General features: G+C 39.6%; 1 protein-coding gene across 2 annotated transcripts; it reads left to right on the top strand.

The window, feature by feature from the left end:
• The first annotated feature begins 8773 nt into the window (after positions 1-8773).
• On the top strand, positions 8774-11363 carry LOC134444637 (NACHT, LRR and PYD domains-containing protein 1 homolog). 2 transcript variants are annotated; one of them, XM_063193889.1, is made up of 4 exons: positions 8774-9875; positions 10101-10361; positions 10862-10900; positions 11233-11321. In XM_063193889.1, the coding sequence occupies exons 1-3, from the start codon at positions 9048-9050 to the stop codon at positions 10886-10888; spliced, it is 1116 nt and encodes a 371-aa protein (XP_063049959.1). In that variant the 5' UTR covers positions 8774-9047; the 3' UTR covers positions 10889-10900; positions 11233-11321. The 2 variants fall into 2 exon arrangements, with proteins under 2 accessions (XP_063049959.1, XP_063049960.1); XM_063193890.1 differs by lacking the exons at positions 10101-10361; positions 10862-10900 and having other exon boundaries at positions 11233-11363.
• Positions 11364-14712: the final 3349 nt, after the last annotated feature.

Genomic DNA, 14712 nt, shown 5'->3' with positions numbered 1-14712 from the left:
AACTTGTGGTTAACTGTCTCTTTTGTAAGCTTGCCGCTTGTAACTGTAAACTGTTTGTGCTCGATACTCGCACTGTTGCGAGTGGTGTTTGTAGCAACATTAGCCAGCTGATTCTTGGTGCAGCGAACGGAATTATGGGTAGTGTAGTTCGGCTCTCTTCCGTTTTCTGGTGATTTACTACTGATTGAATTAACTGTAGTACTGCAATGGACTGCTTTATATTGTTTGTTCTCTTGGCTTTGATTAGTGGGGCAGGTTAAGTCTGATTATTTATGGTCAAATACATGAGGGTTAATTTTAATATTGGAGCTGCACCAGCTAAGCTTTCTAATTTGTACTCTAATCTTTGGGTTAACTGGTAGCAATGCATTCTGGTAGCTGTAGTGTAGATCTGCTTATGTAATGTTGAATGTCATTTAAATATCTAAATTGGGTTATGCAGTGCTATGATTATTGTGCAATGCTATGTACTTTAATCACAATGTCTTGATGCTGTTTGATGTTGCATTAATGTTTCTGAATATGGCTACCTGGCTATCATGTTTGTGGGGTCTCATGACTCATGCTGCACACTTACACTGTGTGCAGAATTATTAGGCAAACATGTTTTTTTACCATATTGCCCATTATATGCATATTTTCCGCCACCAACCTCTATGGACATGAACACCTATTGGATTTAAGCATTCCAGGTCATGCATATTGGTATAATAAGAGACAGTGTGATCGGAGGGGCCCAATACCCTATATCAGGGCAAAATTAGTGTGCATAATTATTAGGCAACTTTGTTTTCCTCTGGGAAAATAGGCCACAAAGGAGATCTAACAAACTCTGAAAAGTCTATAAACAATTCACAATAAACAAGTCTTCCAGAGGGATGTGGCTGTCTTGAAATTGTCCAGATATTGGTCATATCCGTCTAATGCACCGTTACGAAGTCATCAGTGTCACATGCATTGTGCTCACAAAGTAACTGCCGGATTGAGAAGAATTGAAGGTCAAACTATCACAAAATGATTACCCTAAAGTGCTGTTATATCCCAGAACTGAAACCTACATCGTGTGTCCACAAGAACATTGTATTCAGCACTCAGAGACATGACCAAGGTAAAACAGGTTGAAACCTGAAGACCACTCAACAAGAAATGCAGTCAAGACTGGGTCAAGAAAGGTCTTTAGACAATTTTGTCAATGGTTTTATGAACTTGTGAAAGTGACTGTTAATGGACCAGATCGATGAGCCCATGGCTAGATCGGTAATGTGCACACTCAGATGAGTTCCTGAGTTCTACTCAAATGCCAGCAGAATACTGCATAAATACCATTGTCTTCTTGAAAGTTGCAAACTTTTCCCTCACAGATCCAGCTATGGGCTCATCCACCCTGTCTGTCAATAGTCACTTTCACCAGTCCATAATACCTTTAAAACCTCGGTCCTAGGGTATTTCTTGACTCAGTCTTGACTTAATTAACTTGTTAAATGGTTGTCTGGTGTCATCCCTTCTTACCTTTGCTATGTCTCTGAGTGCTCAACAACCTGTTCTTCTGGACACCTGATGTAAGTTTGCATTCTGGAATATGATAGCACTACAGGGTAATAATTTTCTTGTGGTTTCACCTTAAATTCTTCACATTTTTGGCAGTGACATTTCATGTGAGACTGATGACTTTGCAACGGTGCATTTGATACTTCTGTGCTAACGTTACCAACGTCTTGCCAATTTCAAGAGAGCCACATCCCTCTGGAAGACTTCAAAATTGTTTATAGACTTTTCAGAGTTTGTTAGATCTATTTTGTGGCCCATTTTCCCAGGAGAAAGCAAAGTTGCCTAATAATTATGCACACCGGATATTGGGTATTGGGCTCCTTTGATCACACCCCCATCTTATTATACACATATGCATGATCTGGAATGCTTAAATCTAATAGGTTTTCATGTTCATAAAGGTTGGTGGCGGAAAATACGCATACAATGGACAATATGCTCAGAAAACATGTTTGCCTAATAATTCCGCACACAGTGTATTTATGAACTTTCTAGATGTTTAGATAATATTGCTGGTTTATATGTGCACAAAGTTGACTCGCTATTTTCTTGTACTCTTGTATTTGGGATCTGCAGGTTAATAACCTAAAGACTGTATGGGAACTAACCAAAAAACTATGGAAAAATGAACTAAGAAATTAACACAAAGAAAATAAAGAACCCATAAGAGTTATTTCCGCCTGCTGCTGTTTGATGCCCTGTTCGGGGGGAATTCCGAAACAATGTGTGTTTGGCTAGTGTATGTTGAAAGTCTGGTATGTGTGTGACATTAGTGTTGAAGGCATGCTGTGTTTGTGTGAGTTGTAGGCCTATACTGTATGAGGTTTGGGTGATGGTGTGTGAGGTAATAGGCTAGTGTTTGGCTGTCTGTGCAGTATATGGACATGGAATGAAAAATAATGAAATGCAGGTAATAAAAATATAATTAATAAATAATTATAGAATAGACTGAATTATATTGAGTATAATATTTATATTGTTTATCTGTGTTGAGGACATAGCCTAGTTTAATAAAATAATTAAAAGCAACATAATTAACGCATGGTTTATTTTGGTGAGAAAAAAATGGCTAGTTGACCTTCCATTTGGCTAGTAAGAAAAAATGTCTACTAGCCAAATTGGAAAAAGTTAATTTAGAGCCCTGCTGGTGTGTAACGTGACACATTACATCAGTACTATACAGACTGGTGTGTAACGTGACACATTACATCAGTACTGTACAGACTGGTGTGTAACGTGACACATTACATCAGTACTATACAGACTGGTGTGTAACGTGACACATTACATCAGTACCAGACTGGTGCAGGGATTCCTCCAGCACTTTTATTCTTAAGGCGCCCACCTTGACAACAAACATATATCACCTTGACTTAGTTCCCTGAAAAGATAGTTTTTGTCTTGTTAATGTTAATTTGCTTCATCATAAAAGTATACTCTTGGGGGTTTTCATAGCCTACTTCACTACTGCCGGACATCTCTAAAAATAACACAGTGCAGCCGTACAGACTGGTGTTTAAAGTAACACAGTGCTGCAGTACTATACAGACTGGTGTTTAAAGTAACACAGTGCAGCAGTACTATACAGACTGGTGTTTAAAGTAACACAGTGCTGCAGTATCATACAGACTGGTGTTTAAAGTAACACAGTGCAGCAGTATCATACAGACTGGTGTTTAAAGTAACACAGTGCTGCAGTATCATACAGACTGGTGTTTAAAGTAACACAGTGCAGCAGTATCATACAGACTGGTGTTTAAAGTAACACAGTGCAGCAGCAGTATCATACAGACTGGTGTTTAAAGTAACACAGTGCAGCAGCAGTACTATACAGACTGGTGTTTAAAGTAACACAGTGCAGCAGTATCATACAGACTGGTGTTTAAAGTAACACAGTGCAGCAGTATCATACAGACTGGTGTTTAAAGTAACACAGTGCTGCAGCAGTACTATACAGACTGGTGTTTAAAGTAACACAGTGCAGCAGTACTATACAGACTGGTGTTTAAAGTAACACAGTGCTGCAGTACTATACAGACTGGTGTTTAAAGTAACACAGTGCTGCAGTACTATACAGACTGGTGTTTAAAGTAACACAGTGCTGCTGCAGTATCATACAGACTGGTGTTTACTGGTGTTGACTGGTTTGCTTGTTAAGGTTTGTAAGAACCCAAAACGTAATAACTGCCCATAACGTAATAACTGCCCATAACGTAATAATTTGGGCCCATTTGAAACGTAATAAAACCCATAATGTAATAACTTGCCCATAACGTAATAACACTTCCCTACCCATAACGTAATAACGTTCTGCCCATAACGTAATAACTTATTACGTTATGGGCAGGCTATTACATTATGGGCCTTACTCTTAAAAAAAAGTGTTGATAATGTAATAACGATGCCCATAACGTAATAACTGCCAGTAATGTAATAATCTGGACCCATTTGAAACATAATAAAGCCAATAGCGTCAAATAGCAACAATGGTAAATGTGTAGCCAAGTGTTTTAAGTGTTTTAAGTTAACATTAGCTAAGGTTGGTTGACAGGTATTGCTAACCATGCTAATAATACTAAATTGTTAACTATTTAAATTTTATTCTGTAAATAAAATGTAACTAGAAGCACTCAGAGAGCGCAGACTTCCGCCAAGGAAGCTTCTTGATACATTTGACCATGTTACACCCTAAGTCTTTCTACCTTGTTTTAGTGCTGTTCCCGCAATTCAATTTCTGGTCATTAGGGGGTGTCTAGATAGTGAAGAATCTTTTGAAAAGTCCTGGTTCCGGTTCGTGATCCGGATCACCACCAGAATTTAAACACTTGTTCCTTGTGTCATTACTAACAGCTCCACAAAGTTTCTTCCAAATCAGTTGATTCGTTTTTGAGTTATCCTGCTGACAGTATCTTTAAAAAATTCCTGGTTCCGGTTCGTGATCCGGATCACCACCAGAATTTAATCACTTGTTCCTTGGGTCATTATCAACAAACCCACAAAGTTTTGTCCAAAAATGTTGCCAACAGACAGAAAAACAGACAGACAAACCAACACGACCGAAAACATTACCTCCTTGGCACATCTAGGGGCTGTGACAATGTAGTTTAATGATGGTATTAAACTACCAATTATGGTAATATTGCTTATTATGTTATGTTAATGTGATATAATTAAATATATATTTTTATATTGTTTCTAAACTGAAGCAGGTTAGCTGATATGATTACTATACAAACTATCTTAAAAATGCTAATTATGGTACAAAATCAACTGATTAACTACGAATCTAGTCTTACTCAACAAAAGTAGGTTAGCAAAGATACTAATAAGGTTAATTATTGTTAGGCTATTTCACTGTTTTCAATGCTGTATACAGTAGCTCAGAGTAGATGGTTTATAATAGGGGTAGGGAACCTATGGCTCGGGAGCCATATGTGGCTCTTTTGGGAACTGTATCTGGCTCTTACTTACCTAGGGTTGCCAACCGTCCCTTGAAATACGAAATCGTCCCGTATTTATAAATAAAAGTATGTGTTGCATATTGAGCAGAAATGGGACACAGGACGTTAAAATGCGTTAAAATGCTGGAATTTACATCTAAGAAATAAAAAAAAATTCGGGGGAGGACCCCTACACCCCCTGCCACAATAAAGTTGTCAGTTGGCAACCCCATACTTACCTGTTAACCACAAAACTTAACAACTTGACAGTACACTTACTTGTACGGCTTAATTGAAATGCTCTTAATTGTATGGCTCTCACGAGCCATACAATTTTTAATTCAGCTTTTATGGCTTTCTCCACCAAAAGCGTTCCTGACCCCTGGTTTATGCTAACTATGCTAGCACTCAGCACACACAGCATTTTTAGCATTTGCTGTGGAAATGCAGTCTAGTTATAACCTGGGAAATTCCATGCTGCCTTGTCCAATCGTTCCAATGTGAAAGACCTCATGGAAACATTATACTTGTGTGCAGTTTGTACCATTTTACCAAATTAAATTAACTCATGACAACATCTGAACATCAAATATTATCTTATTGCGATGAATTGTAAAATACATTTACTGTAGATTTATTTATTTGAAATAGGCCTATATTTTACATTTGAGATTGAAGTGGATTAAGAGAATAGATTCATTAGAATCGAGGGGGCTGTTTTCCAGCAGGGGCCATTTTACTATTTTGCTTGAAAATAAAAATAGAACACACTGAAAAGAGTCCTCACAGGAAGCACAAGAGTCCTCATAGGAAGCACAAATCCCTTTTCAGTTTTTGTGGGTATATCAAACAGTTCGGTCCGGTCCAACGTATTCAGACCCGAAGGTCTTGGCCGGGGTTCCTGTCACTTCGATTGTTCTCATTGTTTTTGAAATGAGTGTTTCTTATTTCACCATTTGTCCAAGCTGATGGATGAAGAATGTTGATGCAGGTATTTTTTATATACTGTATACTGCTTTATCATTGCGTCATTGCGTCAGGAGATAGTGGCTGATCTATCTGTTCATCCATCACATATGGATTGAGTTTATTGAGAAGACCTGGGAGGGATACCTACTGGCACAAAACAGCACATATGGGGATCACTTAACTCTCCAGAGAGCATCCCAATTGTTTAATGTTAAATTTGTTAAAGTGTTGAGTCTTGGTTTAGATGCCACCTCTGTAATATCACCATCTGGTATTTCTGTTAAGACTTCCCCAGTTTAACTCTTGGATATTTTGCTGAGGGGCAGAGTGAGCATTATGTCAGTTTAGATGGTAGTATTCACCCTTATTCAGTCCTTCAGGACACAGAAATGCACAGACTGTATGGTCAGCTGCCTTAAGGGCCGTACACACTAGTCGCTACTAGTTACTTGCTCAGCGAATGAAGTCAATAGAATGTTGATGTGTTCCAGCGAGACTCGCAGGCGAGTAGGCGAGTACCGTACAAGCGATGAGATGTGGGCGGATCCCGAGTTAAAAATATTTTATCTTCGAGCGAGGCGAGTAAGCGAGTAACCAATTGGAATGCAGAGTTTGGTACTTCTCGTCTGCTCATTGGCAGTTAAAAAAGTGGGAACTTTCAGCGAACGTTCCATGAAAGAGTGGCGAGTAGGCAAGCAAGCGAAAAGCTAGCTTTGTGTGTGTACGCCGCTTTATGTTCATGGTGCTGAAGCTGCCTCCTTGTCTGATGGTGACTCTGCCTATGTCTCTGATGTTGATCCTGCCCTTGTCCCTGATGGTGACCCTGCCTCTGTCCCTGATGGTAACCCTGCCTCTGCCCCTGGTGGTGACCCTGCCTCTGTTCCTGATGGTGACCCTGCCTCTACCCCGGATGTTGACCCTGCGTCTGACCCTGATGTTGATCTTGCCTCTGTTCCTGATGGTGACCCTGCCTCTGTCCGTGATGGTGACCCTGTCTCTGTCTCTGATGTTGATGATGACTCTGTCCCTGGTGCTGAAAAACCCATGTGTCATGGCGCTCCCTATTAACCTTCAGAGGTTTTACAGAAAAGTATTGGTTTTGTCCTTGAACAAGATATGGCCATGCTTGGGGCATTTAAAGCGATGGTTCGGAGTAGTTTTTTGGCTTGGTGCTGAAGCTGCCTCCTTGTCTGATGGTGACTCTGCCTATGTCCCTGATGTTGATCCTGCCTCTGCCCCTGATGGCGAAGCTTTAGCAGGACAGAATCTATTCAGCTTGAGTTGATAATAATAAACTCCTGCACTATTTCCAAACTTCCAAATGCTTAGTTTGGTGAATAGAGACCATATTTGTACTACTATAGAAGTTTGATGTCATGACATGTTAATTTTCTGAGGTAAGTTTGGAGATGTATGTGAATGCCCAATAGCACTTGTGCCAAGCTATTCGGAATAGCCATACAATAACTCGGTAACTCTGCTAATGTTCACCCAAGCCAGAAAACACTTTGGGTGGACTACTGGATGGATGTCACGGTTCAAATGGCATTAGGGTGAATCTACTCTGAACCATCACTTTAATAGAGTGTCACACCTGATCCGTCAGCTGTGCACCATGTTTAATCAAAAAGTATATACAGTATGAGATGCTTTTGTGGAGAGCCTACTTGAAGGCGACAGTGGAGGTGACATATCAATAAGACGCAGCAGCGGTCTCAGCACACGACTGAAAGGCTTATTATGCAAGAACAGCCAATGGATGAAAGCGTGGATACTTCTTAGTCATGTAGGCTACGGGATTTACAAGATCAAGGACATTTACTGGAAAAAGTAACGTTAGTATTACAGTATGTGGATGTTATTCTACCTTATGTTTATGTTGAGTATGCATAATGTTTGTTTACATTTTTTACATTTAAAACTTTGAGTCAGAACAAAGCAAGATCACAGCACACTCCAACTCAAACTTCAGCCATGACATTTATGGGAAGTAATGCCAATTTTATGTTGAACTCATTTTACCTAATGTTTATGTTGAGGATGCTACAGTATGTGTGTGTTTTTTACGTTTCAATATGATGAAAAGTATTCTGGTAAAAATAGATTTTTTTTTTACAGAATAGCAGTCTGTCATTTTAATTGATATTATTTTTTGTATAACAAACAAAAGACATTTCACTATTGGTGTAGTTCATGTATGAAATTTGCAGTTCAAATTTTTGCATTAAAGGAATTGAAATTGTGAATACTGTAGGCTATGTGTTTGTCATTATTATAATAACTAAAAATTCGTAGTCCGACAATTTGATTGAACATGTAGGAAATGCAGAGGATAACTGATTAAAATATCCAGTCACTGTTATTTGCTGCAACAATAGAGGTCAGACGAAATATGAACAATACAATAATAAAGTGCATTGCAAATACTGAAGTCATCTGTGCGTTACTGGCAATTATTACGTTATGGGCATCGGTATTACATTATCAAAGCTTTTTTTTAGTGTAAGGCCCATAACGTAATAACATGCCCATAACGTAATAACTTATTACGTAATAACTTATTACGTTATGGGCAGAACGTTATTACGTTATGGGTAGGGAATTATTATTACGTTATGGGCAAGTTATTACGTTATGGGTTTTATTACATTTCAAATGGCCCAAATTATTGCGTTATGGGCAGTTATTACGTTATGGGCAGTTATTACGTTTTGGGTTCTTACAAGGTTATTTAACTCAAGTGTGTGTGTGTGTGTGTGTGTGTGTGTGTGTGTGTGTGTGTGTGTGTGTGTGTGTGTGTGTGTGTGTGTGTGTGTGTGTGTGTGTGTGTGTGTGTGTGTGTGTGTGTGTGTGTGTGTGCCTGTATGTCTGTGTTAAAGGAAAGATGGCCCCAGGGATTACACACAGAGGGGCTGTGAATGCTGTGCTGAAGTTCCAGACACCAGCCACTGGGTCCTGGTGGAGCCTGAGGTCTCCACAGAGAAGAGCATCTCAACCTACAGCCTGAGCTCTGCTGCAGGGAGCTATGAGTGCTCAGAGTCCAGTCTGCGTTGGTCGTGTGTTGGTCCAGTCACCCTGCAGTATCGCTTCATGGACTGGTACATTTTTACTGAAGAGCTGGCCCGTATGCAGTGCAGTCCAGCTGGTCCTCTGATGGACATCAAGCTCATGACAGGAAAGCTGGAGGAGATCCACCTGCCTCATTTCCTGTGTTTGGGAGGTAGCCAGTCTGCTCTGAAGGATGCTGTGAAGGTTCTGCATCAGCAGGATGGTGGAGTGTGTCTGGAGACGTGTGAGCTGAGTCGCTCCCATGCCAGGCTGGTGAACCTCTCCTTGTCCATTCTTGGTAATGTTGTCAAGTATGTGAGGTCTTTTCTGTCTTCTGAAACAGAAGAGAACAAGATGGAGATCCACACATATGTTGACATCTACAGAAGCAACATACAACCCCTCACTTTCCGCATCTACCTCATGCCAGAAAATGCCCATTTGAAAATGCAAGTGGAGAATCAGGAGGAATCGAAGGACTTTAAAGGAATCAGACTAGCCATGCCCGACCCTGCACAGTGCCTTCAGTTGAACCAGTTCTACGCTTTACAGACAGACTGTGAAGACTCCACAATCTTTCCAGTAAAGCTTAAACTCAGAAATTATGTCAGTACCCCCAACTTCTCTGTAGTGCGCCCCAAAAAAGCTGTTGATTTCTGGATCACAATCCATGACTCCACAGACAATCAGGAGATCTGGAAAGCAGAGATCCTGGAAACTGACTGCTTGACTCTCTCAAGGATGCCTAGCGGAGGTCCCGTCTCCACCCTCCCCTGTGGAGCTGAGCCTGTTGACACCCACACTGCTGTGGACCAGGCCACGGGCCGTCAAGACGTTCAGACACCTGAGTGCTCAAGCAGAGGCCTGAAGGTCAGTATGAGCCCAACAGATGTTATTTGTTTATTCCTTAGTTCTTCCTTTAGATCTTATAGATACTAAATACTAGCCATCATATCTACTAAATAGCATATGTGGAACTCATGAATAATATCTAACTGCTAGTTAAATACCTCCTCAGTAGTCTTGACCTCATATAAAGACTGATAAGCAGAGTTCCAGGACTAACCAGACCTACTCTATTCTTCTACATGTCAGTCGAGCACCAGGACACAGACTGTGGACCTCTTCAGTACGTTTGATGAGTTGCAAGAGAAGGAGCTGAAGCGGTTCAAGGCATACCTGTCTTTGGAGAACATGGAGGGCTTTGAGCGCATTCCCAGAGGACAATTGGAGAAGTGGGATGCCACAGACCTGGCCACTAGGATGACAGAGAGATATGAGAAAGAAGGGGCTGTCAGAATGACTGTGACCATCTTGAGGAAAATGGAGCTCAACGACCTTGCCAACAGACTAGAGGTAACATGTGCATTATTTATAGAAACAGATTTGTGTTAGCAATATAATAACATCAACCTGTTGTATGTCTCAAAGTAGCGTCCCTGTGCACAACCACTGTACAGGTGCTGGTGATGTCTCAAAGTAGCGTCCCTGTGCACAACCACTGTCCAGGTGCTGGTGATGTGCAATAAAAGTAATCCAAGTATAGGAAGGATGAACCACTGCACACTGTTATTCTTTGCTGGTGGTGTATTTGGTGAACAACGCGTTTCGCTGTTGCTTAGAGTGAACCTGATGAAGCAACAGCGAAACGCGTTGTTCACCAAATAAACTACCAGCAAAGAATACCAGTGTTTGGTGATTCATCCTTCCTTTACTTGACCAACCTTGTATGTCTTGTAAATGTATTCTTTTTTTAATTTAATAAGGAACCATCTGGAAAGGCTTCAACAATAATACATCTGAGATCTGTCCATGCATCATTGAGCCCCTTTTGACCATATTGCTCTGCATTGCAGGAGTCCATCACCTTGACAGTCCAGTGAGAGGAGCTTCAGGTACAGATGTTTGGTTTTATTCTCATTGTCTGTATTCCCTTTATTTATTGGAGGTGTAAAATAAGGCCATAGTGACTATGAAACCACCTCATCACCCTGTCTAGAGCTTACTAATTCTCATTTTCATTTGTAGATCAATCATAGAAAACTAAAGCTGTAGCTGTTACCATTATCCATACAGCAGATGCAATGAATACTAATTAGCATATATATATATATATATATATATATATATATATATATATATATATATATATATATATATATATATATATATATATATATATATTAATTACATTCATATTAATGACATCATATCAATCCACCTGCAGGACACCGTGGATGCAGCAGATTTCCTCAAGAGGAACAGAAGAGATCTCATCCAGAGGGTGACAAATGTGATGCAACTGGCAGCTGGGGCAGCTGTGGCCTAGTGGTTAGAGAGTTGGTCTTTCAATCTAGGGGTTGCAGGTTCAAATCCCCGCGCCTGACCTCTACCTAGACCATCCATGGCTGAAGTGCCCTTGAGCAATGCACCTAACACCACATTGCTCCAGGGACTGTTACCAATACCCTGAAAAATAATAGTTGTAAGTCGCTTTGAACAAATGAAAGCTTTGTTTTCATCCAAAGCAACCTGCCGTCGTTTTAAGTACAAGGTATTAATTCTATTGGTATTGGTTACAGTCCCTAGAGCCGTGTGGGGGTTAAGTCCCTTGCTCAAGGGCACCTCAGCCATGGAGTGAGATAGGGAGTGAAGGGTGGGACTTGAACCTGCAACCCACTGATCTAAAGCCCATCTCCTTAACCACTAGCCCACGGCTGCCCCACTCACTGCACTCACTTCACTGCTATGCTGTGAGAGTTGGGCATTGAGAGGAGTTGGGAAGAAAAACTGAACCACTTATGCTTCCCCTGACCCCATGGGAACTTCTATTTACTTACAGTTCAGAGGCAGTCATGAGAATGGGTTGGGTTTGTAGATATGGGTGTTAAAGAAAGCACTGAAGACATGTTTGTTATCTTCCAAGTTTATATGTTCTTAAAATTTTCTATCTACTGTAATATTGGGTAACATACTTTTTATACTTTTTATACTTTTTATACTATGTACCCATTGCTTTTTATGATACCGTTATGATGAGGAAATATGATGTTCTTTATATATTATGTATTTTGTTTCTTTTATGGACTTGATCTCAACATGGGCGGACAACACATGTGAAAAAAGTTAATTTACCTGTTATAGTTATTAATGTGTGCTGTCCATGTCAAATAAACCATGTCAACTTCTGAGGCAGCGGAACAGGTGCATTTAGACAGGTCATTTTAAATCTGGTGGTGCACGCTGACCAGACAAAAGTAAATTAGCAAGTAGTGGGATGGGGCTTCCTGATACTACTACTGTACAGTACAATACGACTTTCCTCTCAGCTGTACAGTACAATACCGCTTTCCTTTCAGCTGTACAGTACAATACCGCTTTCCTTTCCGCTGTACGGTACAATACCACTTTCCTTTCAGCTGTACGGTACAATACCACTTTCCTTTCAGCTGTACTTGTTATGTTTGTAGCAATGATAAACTGGGCGGTTGATTCTCTCTGAAATAGAATGTCAGAGGTGCAAGTTAGTGTAGTGTGTATACTTCAAGGGTTTGGAGTCTTGAAAAGGACATGGACAGAGGGACCTCAGCTCTCAGTTCAAACTCAGGACTTCTGAGAATAATCAAGGAAGTCAGAAAAATTTTTATGAATATGAAACTGAATTCAATTCATTTGAATATGTTTCGTTTGTACAACAGGGTTGGGAAGCAGAGAACACTTCCATCGCCATAGAAACTATGGGCTGATATTTACTTCCTGTTCAGAGGAATTCATCATTTGTAGATACATATTACAGTATTTCTCAATTGGTTTTGTACATTTCTCGAATCTCGAACATGATATTCATTCTCAAAACAGCTTTAACAAATGGCAAAACACGGTGGATAACCTGCAAAACCGAGTCTCTTGCTCAAAACCCTTATTTGTCTTTCAAAACCAAGTTTTTTGTGTCAATGAACGTATCAGCGCCAGCAGAATGGTTAGTCATTGTGTCATAGTGTATGGACAAGCTAGTCAAATCAATTTCTCATGTTGTCAATTGAATACACTCTTGAGGATCTTTTCTGAAGCGAAATGCTGTTTAGATTGGATGGGAAATGTTGTAAATTCAGTTTTATATTACATTGATCAGGTAAGATTGAGATAGTTTCATGCATTCAGTGACAAAGCTTTTTGAGTGATGTGACAAAAGCAATTGATAGTGTACAAAATCACTGAGAATTGTACACAGCCATGGCATGGTGGACGAGAGCATTTGCTATATGCCGAAAACAATGAGAAACTGATTTGACCATGTGCACAGGTAACACCAGGAAGTCACAATTGAACTAAGACTTTTGAGAATCATTATTCTGTTGTGAGAAATGTACAAAACCAATTGAGAAAAACTGTAATAAAATGTTTTATAAAATTTGTATGAAATGTGTTGTTAAGCAGTACCACAGACAAGTCTCAGTTATGTTTCGTTATCCGTTAAACTGGAATCTAAAGGCTAGGTATTGTGTAAATATTCAACATGAAATAAAAGGGCTTTTTTTTCAAAGTGGCATTTTTTCTCTCTGTTGTAAATGTTTTGGGTTATTTTCAAGACAGCTTTTCCTTTTGGAAATACACAGCCTACCCAAATGATGTCGCCACCAAAACAAGGAGACACACACAACTTTTGTCTCTTCTCCGCATCTTTACATCGTTATTGCTCAGTACCTATATAACTAAGTAATAAATAAATAAAAGGTGAAATAGACAAAGGTCCATGTTGTTGGACCGCCTTTAGCTTTGATTATAGCAAACATTTGCTATGGAATTGTATCAATAAGCCCTGTATATTTTCAGCTAGTGTCAAATACATTTTTCACCAATATTGTCACTGCTGACGGTAGCCTTGATCTGGACTCTGAGGTTGCCAATCCATGTTGAGAAATGAAGTGTCATGCCCCCTGAACCATGCTTTCAAAATTTGAGTCCTGTGAATCCTGTCATTGCCACTGGAATTTGTGGCAAATAAGAATAAGAAGCGATCAGTGAAGGGAATTACAGGTTATTCACTAGTAGTCAGGTGTTCTCATTCCTCATTGTTAGAGCAGAATTCTGTAATAATTGATCCAAGACCTGACACCAAACCTGTAAGACCTTAACCTTACATTTGAAGTGATGCCAATGATTTGAGTGATCTTTCACATGACTTCAGGATGTGGCTGCACTACAGTAGTTCAGGGAGCACAATGAAACCTTTATATACATCGACTGAGAAAAAAAGAATAAAAATAATATACCATGCTTGGCTACTTTTTTGTATATTCAGGAGTAGTGAAGCAGCTATTAAACACTGTGGCTGTTTAGCAGTGTAATGTTGTGCACTATCGTCTCTGGCCGCTTATTTATATTGGATTTTTATATTCCCATTCAGCTGCCAGCTAATTGGATTCTTGTTTATTTGTGTTGTGTGAAATGTGAAGCTGAAGTGATTTTGATCTGCTGATTACTTTTCTTGTTGCAATTTACACAAGATGTAAAGACTGATGTGAAATTGATTTATTTTGAGAAGTCATCAAATAAAGCTTTCCTTTGATGTGCAAAGCATTTGCCGTTCCATGTGATTTATTCATGTAATAGTTTATGTTTATAAAATAATTGTCATTGATAATGACAGTGAAATTGGTCACAAAGTGTAGAAAGCTCATAATGTGATTTCTTAAAAATATATTGT

The sequence above is a fragment of the Engraulis encrasicolus genome, unplaced genomic scaffold, assembly GCF_034702125.1.
Source record: "Engraulis encrasicolus isolate BLACKSEA-1 unplaced genomic scaffold, IST_EnEncr_1.0 scaffold_63_np1212, whole genome shotgun sequence".
Lineage (NCBI taxonomy): Eukaryota > Metazoa > Chordata > Actinopteri > Clupeiformes > Engraulidae > Engraulis > Engraulis encrasicolus.
Note: the sequence above shows the minus strand (reverse complement) of the source record. Positions and strands in the feature narration are given on the sequence as shown.

Coding starts and splice junctions, on each gene's coding strand:
- LOC134444637 (XM_063193889.1), top strand. CDS start 9,048: ATGGACTGGTACATTTTTACTGAAGAGCTGGCCCGTATGCAGTGCAGT. Junction 9,876..10,100: donor GCTCAAGCAGAGGCCTGAAG/GTCAGTATGAGC, acceptor TCTACATGTCAG/TCGAGCACCAGGACACAGAC. Junction 10,362..10,861: donor ACCTTGCCAACAGACTAGAG/GTAACATGTGCA, acceptor TCTGCATTGCAG/GAGTCCATCACCTTGACAGT.